This window comes from Helicoverpa zea, chromosome 23 (genome assembly GCF_022581195.2).
Source record: "Helicoverpa zea isolate HzStark_Cry1AcR chromosome 23, ilHelZeax1.1, whole genome shotgun sequence".
NCBI classification, from domain to species: Eukaryota; Metazoa; Arthropoda; class Insecta; order Lepidoptera; family Noctuidae; genus Helicoverpa; species Helicoverpa zea.
Genome location: NC_061474.1, coordinates 5,925,477 through 5,944,016, shown reverse-complemented (window position 1 = coordinate 5,944,016; position 18,540 = coordinate 5,925,477). Strand labels below are relative to the sequence as shown.

The 18,540-nt window shown below is 36.7% G+C and overlaps 1 protein-coding gene across 2 annotated transcripts in view; it reads right to left on the bottom strand.

Annotated features, from left to right (window-relative positions):
• LOC124641829 (huntingtin) overlaps positions 1-18,540 on the bottom strand; it is a 36,954-nt gene extending 18,414 nt beyond the window's left edge. The window contains exons 1-29 of one of the 2 annotated variants that reach the window (XM_047180062.1): positions 18,361-18,540; positions 18,145-18,286; positions 17,437-17,558; positions 15,902-16,119; positions 14,991-15,122; positions 14,523-14,656; positions 13,949-14,138; positions 13,168-13,319; positions 12,579-12,737; positions 11,614-11,723; positions 11,259-11,383; positions 9,831-10,645; positions 9,204-9,400; positions 8,739-8,858; positions 8,171-8,426; positions 7,516-7,690; positions 6,853-7,104; positions 6,228-6,403; positions 5,427-5,957; positions 5,123-5,283; positions 4,762-4,855; positions 4,411-4,510; positions 3,843-3,937; positions 3,283-3,528; positions 2,621-2,996; positions 2,114-2,300; positions 1,555-1,699; positions 891-1,073; positions 417-535 (exon numbers count right to left, since the gene is read on the bottom strand). In XM_047180062.1, the coding sequence (XP_047036018.1) occupies positions 417-535; positions 891-1,073; positions 1,555-1,699; positions 2,114-2,300; positions 2,621-2,996; positions 3,283-3,528; positions 3,843-3,937; positions 4,411-4,510; positions 4,762-4,855; positions 5,123-5,283; positions 5,427-5,957; positions 6,228-6,403; positions 6,853-7,104; positions 7,516-7,690; positions 8,171-8,426; positions 8,739-8,858; positions 9,204-9,400; positions 9,831-10,645; positions 11,259-11,383; positions 11,614-11,723; positions 12,579-12,737; positions 13,168-13,319; positions 13,949-14,138; positions 14,523-14,656; positions 14,991-15,122; positions 15,902-16,119; positions 17,437-17,558; positions 18,145-18,286; positions 18,361-18,425 (5,777 nt within the window). In that variant the 5' untranslated portion in view covers positions 18,426-18,540. The remainder of the gene's footprint in view (positions 1-416; positions 536-890; positions 1,074-1,554; positions 1,700-2,113; positions 2,301-2,620; positions 2,997-3,282; positions 3,529-3,842; positions 3,938-4,410; positions 4,511-4,761; positions 4,856-5,122; positions 5,284-5,426; positions 5,958-6,227; positions 6,404-6,852; positions 7,105-7,515; positions 7,691-8,170; positions 8,427-8,738; positions 8,859-9,203; positions 9,401-9,830; positions 10,646-11,258; positions 11,384-11,613; positions 11,724-12,578; positions 12,738-13,167; positions 13,320-13,948; positions 14,139-14,522; positions 14,657-14,990; positions 15,123-15,901; positions 16,120-17,436; positions 17,559-18,144; positions 18,287-18,360) is intronic. The other variant, XM_047180061.1, reaches the window with a different exon arrangement.

Here is an 18,540-nt window from a genome sequence, read left to right as displayed (position 1 = left end):
GGAAAAACGCAAAAAGAATTTGCATTAATTCCAAACTTAATTGTATGGTGTGTATTATGCTAAGAAGAAATCAAGAGGAGTTTAGGCGTTAGGCCCGGTATCCACCAAAGCGGAGAGGAGAGGAGACGAGAGGAGATGTGTTTGAATAAACCAATCAGATTTCATTATTTCCACATCTCTTCTCCGCTTAGCTTTGGTGGAAATGGGTCAGGCGGAGAGGAGAGGAGATGTCTCATTTTTCTATAGAATTTTGTACAACGAGCGACCAAGCGGCGCTAGTTGAGACAGATAGCACTATGCATAACGCATAGTGGAAAAACGCAAAAAGAATTTGCATTCCACATCCTAGCATTCGGGGAATAAATAAGGGAAATCTTCTTAGGGTGAGTGATAAATTAATGCTATAATAAACTTACCTAGCTGCGATAGCGGGTTCCAATTTCCCGATGATTCGACAAATAAGAAAGACTAGCGGTCCCGATTGACTCTCGTGACAAAGTGACAGAATCTTGAATGTATTCAACGCAAATTCATCCTGAAACAAAACACATAGCTAATTATTGTTTAACATACGTTCTTTGAATAATGTGAATATTACTAATTAATTTGAATATTGTGTGCACATAGTGTGCTTTTTAAGACTGAAGATGTCATGTTAATCTTTTTAAGTTTGACATTTGGTATAAAAAAATAAATTTATAAAAATAGTGGGACGAATCTTTGAATTTAGCTTTGCCTAGTTCTTCTCCTATATTTTAAACCAAGTTATTTGAATTCTCATAATCGCTACGAAATACAGGGGGTATTTAATTGATCCACACTTTCTATTGAACAATCTATTTTACCCTCCCCTAGATTGTTTTAACATATTTACATAATTACACACTCACTTTCAAACACCCCTGGCACCTAGCAGCAATGGCTTGCAACAACAACCCAGATGCACCGGGCATTTGTTGCACCTTCCCTATGAGAGTCTGCACAATATCCTCCCGGTACTGACTGACTAGTATATGTACTCTATTAACTAGTAACCAGGTTAGGTGCACTGCATCTGTTAGACCGTTCTCAACCTGAAATGGGAATAAATTGAGGTGTTAGAGAGTACTGTGGCTTGTGGCTAAGTGATTAAGTAATAGCCATAAGGCGCAATTTATTACAAGAATCGATATTCAACTTCGTGTGCTAAGTCGAGATTTAATAATAAGGGTTATTTTCATGTTGTATGTCTCGACCAGACCACGGGACTTCACAGTAACGGATTTTTGGCAGACGAACGTGACTTAATGAAATAGTGACACAATATTATTATTTAAAAAAACTTTGTACATAGTTTAGTTGAAAAGTTTTCATCAAATAACTTTGCTTCTTTGAAGTTGACTCCTAGTAGACTGCATTGTAGTCAAAATGAGCGACCAATACAGAATCAACCAATTAATTTACCCCACACAATATAGTTTTTTTTTTTCAACCATTTTGACAGTTACAGTCACTAGTTACCATCTTCAGACCTACAAAGTTATTTACCAAGAGCTGTATACATAAAAAACTCACAAAATACTCGCAGTAAGCCATAACGCAGGCTATCTGAAGCACGTCGACGCGTAACAACTGTGTGTCGCCGCAGTCAGCGCTCAGAGGGAGGTTGCGAGCAAACCCTATTAGCTTCTGCCAGTATTTGTGGGATAGGAAGTTTAGTCTGAAACAAGAATGAAAATGTAAATGGTTTTATTTTATTTGGAGTGGCACTGTTTTCAAAAAGTTAGTCTCATGGAATGGAGAAGAGCCGGTAAGAAACTTCATGGACACTCTTAGGTAAAAAACAAGGATTTTAATACATATTAAATATAACACCTTATGACGGATAGACAAGTATGGAAGAAGAAAATATGCTGCGCCTACCCTAAATAAGAATGGAATAAGGGCAGGAGGATTATTAGATGATAGGTGGTATTTTGTGTCATTAATTGTGCGGTCCTTCTAAATTGTCCTGGTATAAAATTAATTACGATCCTTGCGTTAATCGTAGTCTATTTTTTCTGCGAATTTACAAAGTATTTTTCCTCCAAACTGCGGATAGACCTTTTCGATATTGTGCAGCATCGAAAATTACCTAATAAGCAAATGTGACCAGTGCACAGTGAGCAGCGGTATCCTGTGCGCGGACTTCAAGCAGACCACGTTGAGCACATCTAGCGGAATGTTCTCTTCGGGACTGTAGAGGCCGGTGTTTAGACCGCTTTGTTCGTTGTGAAGAAGATTTTGGGCTGTTTTAGCTGTTAGAGGGAAGATGCAGCCGTCTGGAAAAAAAATTAATAGATTATTTGTGACTTTCAGATTTTTTTACGTGGTACATAAACGTAGCATATAAATATAAGATGTGAGACATAAAAGACCATGTATAATTTTCCAACCAAATCATTCGTTTTGACAACAGAATGGAATAAAGACCGTTATGGATGAAAATTCGAGTCATAAAGACTGCAGTATAATGAAAGTGTACTTTTGGTGTAGCTCATTTTAAACATTGAAGAGTTACGATTAGCTGTAATTCAGAGATCATTATATACCTAACTATCAACACAATTTATCCAATAATATACATAGGTATAAAACTCACCTGTCAAATGCAGCATATGCTTCACTTGCACGATAATATTAACACAAACAGCATACAGCAGCTGATTCTGTTCCGTCTCCACACACTCATAACAATTATCCATCTCCATTATCGCATACGTCAAGGTTTTAAACAAAAACCGGACGAGAATAACGTCGGGCGACAAGTTCGCACAATTCTCGTTCACATTTTGAACGTTTAACGGATCAACGTCAGTTTTGACGTTGAAAAATATGGATAGTGGAGATATGCACGTTGACTTTAAATAGTTGATTGTTAGAAGGATTTCGCTTTCTGGTATTAGAACGAGTATTTTTCTTAGAAGCACCATTATTATTGAGAGGTAGCGTAGTTTTAGTTTTAGGGGTGTTGTTGCCTGAAAGGAAAAAAAAGCAAAGTTAAGGTTGAGTTTTCAAATTCAAGGTAGTTTATTGGAAGATATGGATATTCTAAAGATAATTTGGTCATTATATTGGATTTTTTGGTAGTCATGTAATGATATCCCAACGCAAAAAATGAAAAAAACACCCTATTGGAAGTTTAAGCTTTCTCTGCTTCGCTTTGATTTACGGGAAGTAAATCTGGGCTTTACACAACCACAAGGTATTTCAAAAATCTTGAAAACTCAAAAAAATTAAAGAAAGTGATTAGATAAAACTTACCTGATCCGGAGGCGCCTTAAAAAGGATCTTCAACAAAATCTCCACACGACTTTGTTCCAACAAGACATCTTTATACACCGTATCTAAGAGCCTCTCTAGAGACCCAATAGCTCTCTGACAGTCCAACTCTATAGATCTCTGAGTGAGAAGATTGAGTAGTGTGTCGCTAGCGAGCTCTGACCAGCGGTAGTAGCTCTCTGGGTGTTCTTGAGAGAGAGAGAGAACGCAGGATACTAATTCTAAGACCTGGGAAGATAGAGAATAGTATTTTGTTTGTAGGTTTTATAAAGATGTTTCGCTTATACTCAATCAAATTTAGAATGTATCCTTTAAATAATAAGATTACTTATGTCTTTAGTGTTCAGCAATTCTTTTTTAAATAATGGCAAATATTGAAATTCTGATATTGGAGTCCTGTATTTGATATTGTGTCCTAGTCATTGATCTCTTGACAAGATATATTAAGAAAAAATCAGTACGATGCCAGGCAAAACTCAACCAAAATGGAATACAATAAGACTCAAAATTGATCGACAGTGAAGGCTCAATTCAGTACCAACCTTATGTTGGTGCATAGTTTTCTGCAACATATAGAATAGCACCTCTCTTGTTGCTTGAGCTTCCTGCTGTTGAGCTCTCCCTAATACACTAGTACCTGAAAAGGTTGATAAAATTAAAGAAATTCCATAAGTTTCTATATTTGGAATATTTTTTCCTCACCTATGCTAAGATAAATAATATAGGAACTACATATAGATGTAAATGTAAAAATGCATAGCTTACGAAACAGTCTATGTCAATTCAGTATATGTCAATCCTTCGGTATAAATTATTTATTTATTCATTTAAATCTTACAAGTACAATTCACAAAACTTTTTCTCAACGGCAGATATTAAATTTTAAGTTTGGAAATTCTTTTCTTTTATTAATCTTTAAGGGTCAATCCCCACTGAAAGAGCAGCGGCCGGCAGCGGCCGTAAATGCAAGTGACAGAGCGGGGCGCGGCGGGCCGCGCGGCGCCGCGCTCTTACGTTGTACGTGCTCTTACGGCCGCTGTCGGCCGCTGCTCTTTCAGTGGGGATTGACCCTAATACGTATTTTAGTTGATAATTGTCACAAATGCTTACCTCCCATATTGCTAAAGACTTTCACAGCCACTGGTTCCAACCCAGCTATGCATTCCAAATGAGCACCAGAGGCCATCAAGCCATCACAAAGTTGAATAAGCTGCAAGAAAATATATCACACTTATATTATAAATGCGAATGTTTCTATGTGTGTGTACGTTCGTTATTTCATTTCGCGCAAAAAGCTGCACTGATTTTGATAAAATTTTGGCAGTATATAGCTTTTACATTAGAGTAATAACCTGGGGAACCGAGAGAAACCGCGGGCAGATGCCAGTTATTTGAAATTTCCATTCTTCTAAATCATATCCATTATTCTAAAATATACTTTTCAATATTAAAATGTCATACCTTTGGTATTTCTATAATTTGTTTCGTGTGATGTTTCGAAGAAGACAGTTGCACCAAAAACATTAGTATACTATTCACTAAATCACAGCAATCACTGGAACAAAAGGCAATATAAAATTACATTGTATAATCACACAATTTGTATCATATTTGTGAGTGAATAGGTTAGTCTTGATGTATTTGTCTGTTTGTTTGTTCCTGTTTCATGCACAAACTTCTGTACAGGTTTTAATTGAACTTGGCAGTAATGTTGTTCAAATATCAGAATAACATATAGACTTTATTTTATCCCGAACCGCGAAGGATTTTTCTTTTGACCACAGCTAGCAGAAGCTAGTATAATCTTATATCTCGTACTCACGGTATCTCATGCTGCTCTACCAAGTCGAGCTGCTTCATGAGGAAGCCTATGAAGATCTGATCGCTGTCCAGCATGCAGTAGTTGACGCGTAACGTCAGCAACTGATTCAGCAGGTTCAGCACTTGGCATTGTAGGGGGATGTCGTTTTGCATTGTGTAGCTCTGAAATCGCAAATTCGTACATGAGAAGTTGTCAATAGAGTAAAAATGGCGATTGAAAATCAGTTCAACAAGCATAGAATTTTACAAGGTGGATTGATATAACATTTGGCTATCAAAATATATAAAATTGAAAAACATCTTACCTTCAAAGCCTGTATCACAACCGGTTCAAACAACCGAATATACCTCTCCAATTCCTTCTTATTTGTACTCCATTTTCTATCAGACTTATTCTTAGCAAAATTCTCCATTGTCATCAACAACTGCCTTTCAGCCACCATCCTAGGATTCTTACTATCTAAAGACAACTTCTGACTAGCATTAGAACATACACTACTCCTTCTAGACTCTTCTTTCAATGTACTTAAAACATTCACCATCATCACATCTTGGTAGAAACTTGTTTTATTTTCTACTTCAGTTTTGTCTAAAATACTCATAAAATCTGAGTATTGGTTCACCATATTTGTACCGAAAAGACATTTTAGTAATTGTGTGATGCAGTATACGGTTATGTCTGGGCATAGAGGCATGATAACTTTGAGGTAGAATAGAACCTCTTCGGTAACGTTGCCTATTTCTTTTTCGGTGGCCAGTTCGAGTTGTATGGCTAAGGAGTTTAGTACTGTTGAAAGGAATGTGTGGAATATACTGCTTTTTGGGTCCAGATTTATCTGTGAAAATAAATAGAAAATAAACCCTATTTTGTGATCTCCGAAATTTTTAGTAATTTATATCGCTGAAGGTATTATACAAATTCTGTTTGATTTTTAGATTTTTTTGATGAAATATATTTTTTAAGATTCTTGATTTTGATCTTAAATTCAGTTCAATTAAAAATGTGTGTAATTTTATTCCCACAAAAAAAGCAGCGATACTCAAATCAAGTGAAGTTTATGTGGATTAAATAAATTAATAAAAAACCAAAAAATATATAGTCATACCTTATGATTAGAATAAGTAGCTCTCAACGTCTCGTAAAACTTCATATAAAAGGGTTCGTTGAAGAAGTGACCGACAAAGTTGGCTTTAAGACTAGAAGCGGGCGGCAAAGTTTTTTTGCGCAGAGAACCTTTTTCGTCTACTTCGGGAGGGTTACTGCCTCGACGGGGCATGGAATCTGATAAAAAAAGGATATAATTATTATATCCTGGGGGGTAAATAAAAGGCAAGTGATCTCACACCACGCTTTTTTGACTGTAAATGTTGGTTAAATCCAACTATTCCATGGGAGTTTTGTGTGTTAAAACATTCTTAATAAAGTTAATTTGTAATAAATATACTAAAAAATAATTCGGTTTTCGATAGCCCATTTATCGAGTTATGTTTTTGGCAATTTTTATTGGGGTGAGCGACGCAGAAGAAAGCAACTCTACTAAATATTTTGTGACTTGCTCCCGTTAGAGGACTCACTCTCGTCCCGTGGGAGCAGCTCCGCAAACCCGGATAAAAAGCCTATAACCTCGATAAATGGACTATATAACACTGAAAGAATGTCTAAAAGAATAATCGATCGGGAGTTTATCCAGAGATTAGCGCATTCAAACAAATATATGTATATGTACTTACCCACAGTTTTCCTTCTAACCGGACTCCCAGGTAAAGCAATACCACCTTTATTCAAATGCGTATTAGGATTAACTTCCTCTATCAAATGCACCAACACATTCAACATTTTCAGCGTGACTTGTAAGAATTTTTCAGCTAGGCTGACAACCCTTTCAGAGTCTAGGTGTTGCCATCTTTCTTTGGTATTTTGTGTATCGCGCTCGAAAATGTCCCGGTTTGTTGTTTTGTGGCGCATTATGTTGTGGATTTCAACTGGAATAAATTTTAATATATTCTATGACAAAGGCATGACATAATGACATATACACAGCAAAAAAGATAAAATAAAATAAAATTATTAAAACCAGAAGTAGATGATTTTTCTCGGTGTTTTGGAAGGCATGTTAAATAAATAAGTCCAGACCGTCTTTTGTACTTCTCTGACGGTCGTTATTGGTAGATGCCAGAAAGTCTGACAACCATTTTTGCCAAGGGTTGTCGGTTTGCCCGGGTAACAGGGTTGAGGAGATCAGACAGGCAGTCGCTACTTGCAAAACACCGGTACTCAGCCGTATCCGGTAGACTGGTAGCCGACCCGAATATATTTCGGAAAAGACATATGACTTTTCAAAACTGACATATTATAGATCATTTTTTTTTCTTAAAATCATGTTCTTTTCATACCTGGATACAACAAAGAACACAACTCCATAAGTATAGTCCTCGCCATGACGGTCCCGTTACAATAGTCCAAGCTATCGAGACAATAGCTCAACAACCCTTGCTCAGAGTAGGCCTCCATGTGTTTCCATGGCGACCATCTCTTGCAGATAGATTGTAGGGCTTCGAGAAGACCTTGCTAGAAGGAAAGTTAAAAATAATGATTAATTGATTGATTGAAAGTTAATAATGCATAAAGGTTTTTGATATTAAATTCTATTTTATTTTTTATTTTGATATTAATGACTCGTATATTAAATTCAACAAAAGATGAACGAAACCCTGAACAAAAACAAAACAAAAAACTCAACCCTCTATATTTTAAATAGCTCATAGCTTTTTTAATTAAATTCATCAATTATTCTAACCAAGAATTGAAGAATAAGTAAGAAGAATTAGAAAGTAGGTAAGAATTGAAAAATGTATTGAATGAATTTATTTATCAATCACTGCTAGCCAGTTAAGCTTTTCTTGTATTATCTTTGAAAAAAACTATACTTAAATAAGTCATCCGTTTGGGAGGTACAAGGACACAAGCAGCAGATATTCCTATGGCACATTTTTGCTGAGAATTACCGAAATAGTAAAAATGCTTAATGCGTATTTAAAATTGACTTACCGAAAAATATTTACACCTCGCAGCTACAAGTTTCCCCACCAAATTACCCACAACCATTCTCAAACTGGCGCCATCTTTCAATATTTCCCCACATTTCAACTGCGGGGGTAGATCGCTGTAGAAGTATATATCTCTGACGAGGTCGAGAGCTAAACCTTCGTGGTCGAAAGTGAACTCTCTTGAACGTTCCTTGGCGAGCTGGGAGATTATTGAAGTGGGGGTATCGTGTTTTGGTGGATTTATTGTTGGTATTACACTGTGGAGAAAATGAGTATGTGAGGATTTTGCAGAAAAAAAACGAGAAGATGATTTTAAAAACCATAATTAATTTTGATATTAAGATATACATTTTTGATATAAATAAAATGTATTGTTTCTAACAGCTGTAATTACAGAAGAAACATTCAATATTCTTCTCCTTGAATTTAAAAGTGACTGTCACATGAGCAATTTTCCATCCATAGAGAAGGCCATTTAATTATATTTCTATCAATAGAAGATTTCGGAAATTGATTCCTGAAGATTCCTTACAATCTTCATATACATCGGTATAAACATTTTAACTTACTTGGTAATAGCTTGAGCGGCTGCATTCCTCACTTTCTGATCCTGATCGCCGAGCAATCTGACTAACGTGTCCATAATCAGTTTGCTTCTCACGTAATACATTGGGTACAACATGAATAGCCTGAAAACATAAACAGGGTTTACATCATGGGAGATTTTAGGTAAAATACCGATATTCTTTAAATTCACCACAAGATTTATGTTTTCCTATATTTATTTCCAACCCCTGTTAGGGACGTGTGTTGTAACTTTTCCAAGTTACATGTTTTAAGTACATATAAATTGGACAACAATGACTGACTAATGAAGAAAAACATCTTAAGAAATAATAGACTTTAAAATTCTGAAATCGCCAATCCGCCTAGATCAATCAAAATGTAACTCCCATTCCTTCTCTGTAAGAGAAAAGGTCCCTGTAGTGGGAAAATAAAATAGACTAAAGATGAATATAATTGAAAACACTTACTTCTCATAAGGCAACCTCTCATACAGCTTACACAAGTTAACTCTACACAACCAGTAGTTATTCGCCTCTACGTTAACTAGCGCATTCAATACGTCTATTATCTGCGCCCAATGAGAACTATTGCATAGCGCCGTAGATAATGTTGTTAATGCTGACAGTGTGTGGTTTACTGTTGAGTGGATGTCGTCTGAAAGACCCTGGGAAAAGAGATTATATTGATTTTATTTAAGGAACTTAGAAATGGGTTTGCTATAAAGGCTGGGCAAGGAATAAGTTTCAATTACATAATCGATAAGGATACTTTATCGATGGGTACTTTGGTCGCCTAAAAAATTATGATAGACGTTAACTTAAAGAACATCTTCCGTTTTTGGAAGTCGGTCAAAAATTAAAACAGAAAGTATGTCATACTTTACTTAGACATAAAATAAGATGGGGATTAGGCAGTAAATTGGAGCTCTCTACAGCTTTTATACGCTCTGCCTTTCTTAAGACTATATATGTAATTTTTCATCTCTTTATGGAATTTTCATATTATGACATTTCATAATTTGTTTTGGCAACGTCATTGAATAAGTGAGCTCTATCAGTTAAAACTAAATAACAAGTATTAAATGTGTAACACACCTTCAAAACAATACCAATCAGTCTATCCATCGTAATATACTCCGACACATCTTTAGGCAAAGCACTATAACTCCTCCACCTATGATAATATCCATGTGACAGATCTAAAGCAGCCACCAAATAACTGCCAATACAGACCCTAACCAGCCCCCGAATTTGGGGGTCATTATGACCCTCTAACAACGTAATGACATCACTCATATGCTGAAACTCGAAATTCTCACACCCTTCAACTATCTTCATATCGTCTTCCAAATTTGGAACAACAACATCAACAGATTCTTTGCACTGAATTTCATTTGTTCTCTTCAAAGGCCTTTTGACTCGTTCCTCTTTCTTCTCAAAATCTTTTAAAGCATCTAAATGGTCCAAATTAGTGGTAGACTCCCCAAAATGGTCGAATTTCATGTCCAAATCTATGCTTGAGGATAGAACGTCCCCACTACTCGACATAGGATACCCAGTAGATAGGGGATCGTTACTACCCGTCATATTAGAATTTGTGGTAAAATTACTATTCGTCATATTAGGGTTTGTACTATCAGTAGTTGCGCTGGCCAACAAATCATTTTTCGGGAATATTTTGCTGTCCAAAATATTACTAGGAGCATCTTTAGAACTTTTTTGTTCTGTGCTCTCAGACTTGCTATCTTTTTTGGAAATTTGGTGGGACTGTGTAGTCTGTTGGCTGTCTATGCTTCGGTTTAAGAGGTCTTGGCTCAAAGAGTCTGTCATAGAATCTTGATAGCAAACGTTTCGTTCAAGAATAAAGTCGTTTATGTGATCTTGGTTTGAATCTGTGCCTTCAGATGACCCTGTAAAATGACATTCGAGTGGTAATGGGTAAAATCATTTTTTTCTGACAAGCAAAAGTTGCAATTATTTAAGGGTGCGTCCACATCTGGCGAATGCGCCGCGAATGCGCAGCACGCGAGCCGATCGCGAGCTGTCCGCGAGCTGCGCGCGTGCAGTCACTGCAATAGTTCGGTGCGCCTCTTTAGCGCAACTCACGCAAGGCTCGTATAGAGCGCGCGAGCGGCGCGCGATCTGCGCGCAATCAGTTCTCGCCCTTACAGTTCCGTATACTGGCTCAGTACTATCGAAGATGTCAGACGTCGCGCGCCGCCTGCGCGCCGCTCGCGTGCGGCGCTTAGGTCGCGCGCGAGCTGCGCGCGTGCGGCGCAGAAGCGGCGCACGAACAAAAATGAACGCGCGCAGCTCGCGGACAGCTCGCGATCGGCTCGCGTGCTGCGCATTCGCGGCGCATTCGCCAGATGTGGACGCACCCTAAGGTGTAATTTACCTATAAATTGTAATAAATAAATGTAACACAAAAACTTCTTTATGGTCGGTATTATGGCTTAACTAACAATTTTTTTTTAACTAAATATACCTAACAGTTCTGAGAATTTAAAGAAAATCACTCACCAGAAATATTATGATGTTTCGCATCAGCATCCTTATCTAAATACAATGTCATTGCTTGGGGGTATAGTTGTAGTATTTCAGATAGACAATTCAACGCTGACGATTTCAATGACACTCTTACCTGCCTGGAAATAAGGTTCAAATTAGTCACAAAAACGTCCACACCATTTTGAGACCCTTTGCAAGGGTGAATTCTCCTTCTCCAATCAAAGAAGAAAAAAATACATATGATTGTAACTGACTTTCAAATATGTTTATATGCCTCTTATCAAGTACATGATTTTTTTAACTTCAGTTCACAATAAAACTGATTTCCTTTCTTTCCTTTTAAATACTTTGATTTCCATGAACTTACCTATCAGGTATTACACCTCCTTTATTGCCAGTTAAAATAAACTTCGATACTAGCAACCTTGCACAATATTTTAGAGGTATAGCATCGTCTTTTGCTGATCCAATGTTTATCTGTGAAAAATAAAATATACAAACTATAAAATGATTTAAGTTATCTATGTTGCAAGTCGTGGTGGCCTAGTGGTTAAAGAACCAGCCTCTCGAGTATGAGGGTGTGGGTTCGATTCCAGGTCAGGCAAGTACCAATGCAACTTTTCTAAGTTTGTATGTACTTTCTAAATATATCTTAGACACCAATGGCTGATAAAAAGGTGAAGGAAAACATCTTGAGGAAACCTGGACTATATAGTCTGAAATCACCAACCCGCATTGAGCAAGCGTGGTGATTAATGCTCAATCCTTCTCCGTGTGAGAGGAGGCCTGTGCCCAGCAGTGGGACGATAAAAAGGCTGTAACAGAACATGTTGCATTTGTTAACTTATTATAGTTCGGCCATTCAGAGAATGCGTTCCTGACACGTCGCGATTGAACTGACGACGTAATAACATTCATTGATTATTGATATAATAATGTTGTTTTAATGCTCCTCAATTGTTAAAACGGTAAACAACCAGCAAAAATATTTTTATCGTAACTGCAACGCCATTGCAAAGTTACGTCGTCAGTTCAATCGCGACGTGTCAGGAACGCATTCTCTGAATGGCCGAACTATACCTACATCACCTTTTCCTAACTATTTTGGGGTCGGCATTCAGTCCGGTTAGAACGCAGTTGAGTTCCAATGCATTATACGAAACGCCTATCTGACTCGCTCAACTCAATTATCTGGACAACACAACACCCTTCAGCAAGACTATTTTTTTTCAGATTAGAAGCACATTCTAATCACCGTTTTCAGAAATTATTCTTACTTTTAACCTACCTCTTAAAACTCTAATATAAAAAATCTTAGTATACAAATCTCACCTTAACAGCGCCATCTACAACAGTTTGCACGTAATCAACTTGATCAACCTCCTTGGGTTCAGTTTCTTCAATCTCCTGTAACTTCTCTGAAAGATCTTTCGAAAGTTGCTCAGAGTTCGGCAATTCCATTTCAGGATCACTCGCTGGAGAATCTGGCGTCTGTTAAAAAATAGATATTTAGTTAAAACTTATATAAAAGGAATATAATATACTATAAATTTAGTTTTCTAATTTTACTTTAATAATCCGGTTTACAATATTCCGAATTTAATACCGATGAATTGTAATGTCAATTGCTTAAAAACAAGATATGTATTCCAGTTGCATATCGGGTAAGATATCCGATTGTCAATTTCAAATTATACGTAATTTCAAATAATCACAATTCGGATAATATTAAATAACATTTTTAATACACACTCGTAAATTGTGCTATAGTAGGTATTTAGACTTCACACACACAGTGAAAACGAAGGAAAGGGATATGACAACAGCAGATAGCGTCACTTGCTAAAAATCTTTTTTACCTCATGAAACTCCTTTAAACCATTTGTCAAAGCTGAATATAAAACCGAAATTATTCAATTACCTGTATAGTAAGATCTTCGACGCTCAAACTAGGAGTATTGAATTGCAACAAGCTACCCAATTGCAGAGCTCCAGAGAACGACAACTCTAAGGGATCGCGTAATTCTGACTGAGGACTTGGCGCGTACCTCGATGATATTATACTTGATGTGCCTGTGGAATTGAAATAAGCGTAAAGACTACATAAAGAAGAAAAGGAGAAGAGATTCTTGAGCTTAAAACAAACATCGGAATTGAGAACATCCTGCTTTTTGGGAAGTCGGTTAAAAAGAGCTTTGAAAAGAGCGTCCAATTGTCCCATACGGGGAGTGCCTGGTTTTCATGCTGTCGGGCAGTATTTTATTTTAATTCTGATTCTATTCGCAATGTCCACGCGATGTTTAAAATTACTTATAACCAGAAATCGGAATTAGGTAGTCATTCATGTACTTTCATCGACGATATTAGTATGGGGTATGAACCTTCCCGGGATTTTGTGGTGTTATTAAAAAAGTTAAACGGACGCTTGACAAGTGTTAAAAAAAAATCTTTAGTCGATTTATTCTAAAGTCTGTTTAACTGTTTTATTAATCACTAGCTTTTGCCCGCGGCTTCGCTCCCGTCAACTGACTTCTCTACTTTACCCTATTTTTTTTTCATAAGAACCTTCTCCTGACAATAACAAACACAACAAAACAAGAATTAGCCAAATTGGTCCAGGCGTTGTTGAGTTATGCGCTTACCAACACATTTTGCGATTCATTTTTATATTATAGATTAATATTTAGTATCAAAATACTCACTAATATTCCTCCTATGTCCCTTATCACTGTGCGTATTATCCAAAGACACGGGTCTCGGGTGTCTATCCAAGAGCGCAGTTTTGTACTGTCCCGACGCTAAGGATAGCAGCACAGTGAAACATTCCATTATCGCGTTGTGTACGTTGTGCTCTTTCGTTTGTTCTATGTAGTGTATGCAGAGGTAGTATAGCTGGAATGAAATAGGGATGTGATATTTTGTATCGATATTTGAATTTCGGGAAATGGCTGCCTATAATAATATTATTTATATGGTTTTATTTTCCTCATAAGTTAGATGAAGTCAGAAATTTCACTGAGCATAGAGAACAGTTCGTTTTGAACAATGTTAAATATAAAATACAATTGTTATTTATGAAATTATGGAATGCGATAAATGGCATCTACACTACTGTATATCAACTTAAATAAGTAGAGATACTGGAATGAAATATTTGCGAACTGTTATTGAATTCTTATTTCTTCAATAGAATCTGCATCATTTGCTTCTGTACTCGTACATCAAAAGATTTTTAATTAGGCAAGAATAGTGTTTCATGAAGTATAAATATGTTACCTCTAAATAATCTCGAACACCAAACAGGTCGTTTTCGGAAAACTTGTTGATATCGTTGATTTGGAAAATGGCTTTTATGACGCAAAACCATCCCATCACTACGGTACTGTCGGGTGATAGAGGCCATAGTTTTTCTGTAAACAAATGAATTCGCGCTAGGAATATAATCTTTGTAAGGAGGAACGAATTGCATGAAAATAATACCAAAAAAATGGAATACTTACCATCGTCAAAATGCGATTTTCAATTTATTGAATAACTGGTTATGTACCCATTTTTGAGAAATATTGAAATATGAAACACCTTTGATGCTATATGACATAAAAAATTGCTAACCTATTGCCTACTTACGATAAACGCTTATATGTAAAATGGAGATAGCATCGACATGGATTATAATTTATTTCAACTGATAGATGTTTATAAAAGTAGATTAGGTACCTACTTGATATTAAAAAATAAACTTACCAAAAACCTTCGCCAATATATTAGTAAGCAGTGGTTCTCTATGTGAGCAGAGATGCGCCACGCATGTTGCTATGCCGCGTCTGACCGCCGGGTCTAATGTCTCCACATGCGATAGCAAGGCTTTTGATAACTCTAGGAAACAGGACAACAATGTTCATGTTAGTCTTTTGTAAGTAAATGTAGAGCCTTAAAGTTAAATTTCCTAAGAAAAAAAATGCTGCCAATATGTTAATGGTGCATGTTGCAACATTTACCTTTAAAGAAAACCAGGAGTCAAATCGCTGGGTTGAACAATAGGTGACAATTTCACGACTGGTTATCGTTACAGTTAAATGGTGCAACCCACCCTGAATAGGTATGTATTTTATTCTGTTGTACAAGAGCAGACATTCAGGGTACATCATCATCATCATCAGCCTATCGCAGTCCACTGCTGGACATAGGCCTCTCCAAGTGCACGCCACTGAGATCGATTTTCAGCTTCTCGCATCCAGCTCCTGCCAGCCGTCTTGCGCAAGTCATCACTCCACCGTGCCTGAGGACGTCCTACACTACGTTTGCCGAGGCGTGGTCTCCACTCTAGAACTCGTTTACCCCAACGGTTATCGGTTCTTCGGCTAATATGGCCAGCCCACTGCCACTTCAGCTTGCTGATTCGGTGGGCTATGTCGATGACCTTGGTTCTCTGACGGATTACCTCATTTCTGATGCGATCCCTCAGAGAAATGCCGAGCATAGCCCTTTCCATAGCCCGCTGAGCGATTTTAAACTTGTGAACCAGCCGTACCGACAGTGTCCACGTTTCGGCTCCGTAAGTCATTCAGGGTACACTAAAACAAAACTCGATGGCTTTTCTTTTTGTAACTAAATCCCCCCTCTAAAATAATTAAAATACTAAAAATGAATCTTACCAGAAATCTCCTCATCAGTAGTATATTCAGCCAAAGCCGTCAATATTCTCGGCAGATTATTTTCTAAAGCTTCAACAGTCAGTTGTATCTCATTCGTCTGTCGAACTATTTGGCTTAGCTTTGGAAATAATGTCTGCGCTTGTGTACGAATCTTGCCGACTCCGGGCCGGAGCCAGCAATCTCCGAGGCATATGCGGGAAAGTGCGGCACGGATCCATCTAGAAAGTAAGTTTTTTGTTAAATTAGAGCAATGTATTCATTCAAATAAGAATAATAAATAGAATCGTTTATTTTTCAAAAGTTTGTTAGTACAAGAAGTTTTACAATTGTCTCCAAACTTGGCTCGCTTGTATCTTGGACACCAATTTATCGTATACATTAACTTAAAGAAGATAGACCTAGTTAAATAATTGCAGTTTCACTTTGACTTCGAGAGAAATATTCCTTTACCCTGCTTCAATCTCTCTCTACATCAATTAAGCTGAAGAACCGTTTCAATCAATATCCATATTTAAACTTTTTTAATTTGGTTGAGATGTTTAACCTTAAACTAATACAGACAGACATAAATATGACCTTTGCGTTTTTAATAATACTTAGTAGATATTACGCTTAATATGACCAGGTAACTTAAGTATGTTGTGCTCACATGAAATAACCATTACCCAACCCTTTTAATTACTTTAAAGGGGTAGGTACTAGTACAGACTAGGCGTTTCAACATAAACGTACAAACATTTTTGGCAAGCATGCTCGAATTTTAAACGTAAATTATTGGAACTATTATTCACAGTACATGTGTAGTGTATATAATAATACAGAATATAAGCTGCCTTAATAACTATCCACAATAGTCATTAATTTTAGAATAATATGAAAAAAACTGCTCTTTCCTAACTAGGCAATCAATTAAATAAGTAATGATCAATTTTTCCGACTATATAAAATCAGTTGGTTTTAATACCAATTATACAGCAAGACAATCGCATATGTTTGGTAATACCCAGCCACATAATCAACAACTATGCTATAATTTTTAATTGGTTCTGATGCTAATCACTTTAATTATACAATTAGCAAGAATTGAAAAAAAAACAACAAAAAGGAATTTAAAGCAACACTCTTCATTTTTTAATTAAATAATATTTTTTATTGATAAAAATATCATCATCTACCTAGCCCTTTTCAAACAATAAATTGTGGTCTGCTACCTAGTCCAGTCAAGTAACCCAATCTACCCTTCAACCCTCATAAGAAGTCGTAAGTCAGAAATTCTGACAACTCGTCAGAACCTACAACACCCTACCTTCTGAAACATTGAAAAACTCAGAATCTCATTAACCTGTTGTATGCCATAGCACTAATACACAATTGATCTTCTATTCTTTTATAATAAGTGGTATAAAAGTCAGGTGTATTTGAATATGTGATCAGTTAACCCAAGTGGCTGTTACTTAACTACAAGCTCCTTACCAATATACAAATAAAATAAAAACAAAACAAGGCCAAGTAAAAAACATTCTAAAACAGCTAACCTTGCATTCTTTGTATGGTCTATTTGGTTTTGCAGTATAATATTAGTTTTGTGTGAATGGAACGCAAAACCTCCAACCACTGCACGGTTCAGTGCTTCATCACCAACGAGACGAACTTCAGCCTGAAATTAATATTAACATGAGGATTTAACTTTGAATTGTCACAGGATAAGTCCATGGTAATTGTTGGTGACTAAACAATGCACACATGGCTTCGTGAGCCACTGCGACAACCATGCGGGGATCTGGGGAAGAGGCGCCGCGAGTAGTCACCGCACACCACCACCAGTTACTCATACAACACGGACCATAGGCGCGCATTCTTATAATCCAATATACGAACCTACCATAGTATAGAGTTCGCTATTTTATTTCTACCACCTGAGTATCGCCAACAGTAATAGTCTTAAAAAGTTCTTGTAAACCATGCGTCTCGTAAACTTAAAATTGAATAAAAAGCATGCTGTTTACAAGTGTTATCTATAAAAATAACAACTTCCATATCAATAGTTTATATAGCCAATTATACCTGTCAGAATAAATTAAGTAGGAATCAGAATAATGTTATATAGCTGGATACATAACAACACAGAAATCTTTCCTCATTTCTGTTGAAAAGTACATAACATGTTATTGAATAATGTTATTGAATAATCCTTCAAGTATTTTAGCAGCAAAAAAATAAGTTCAAGGTAACATATCACTTACGCTATCGTTGCTAGCTAATAAGAGGAGCGTAGGAACAGCAGAATGAAGTAGGTTTGCATAGTGACGAGCGCAGTTTGAACGGCTCCCTAGGGCTCCCAGGCACCGCCCTAGCGTACCAGCCGCCGCCTGCAACTCATGACTCCTACAAACAACACATATACACATAAAACATCACAAACTTCACGCCAAAAACGGAAAAATTATGCACAAACTCACTTCGCTGAACTCTCGTTAGCTTTAAGGAATTCTAAAGCCTTCTCAGCTTTTTCCAACACGTTCATGGCTACTGTTTATCACCCAGTACTTTCAATATATAACTCGATCATAATTGTAGCAATTTAATGAGTTTTAAACGAATTTCCGTCGCGAAAAACGCAAACAAACGTGAAGAAAATC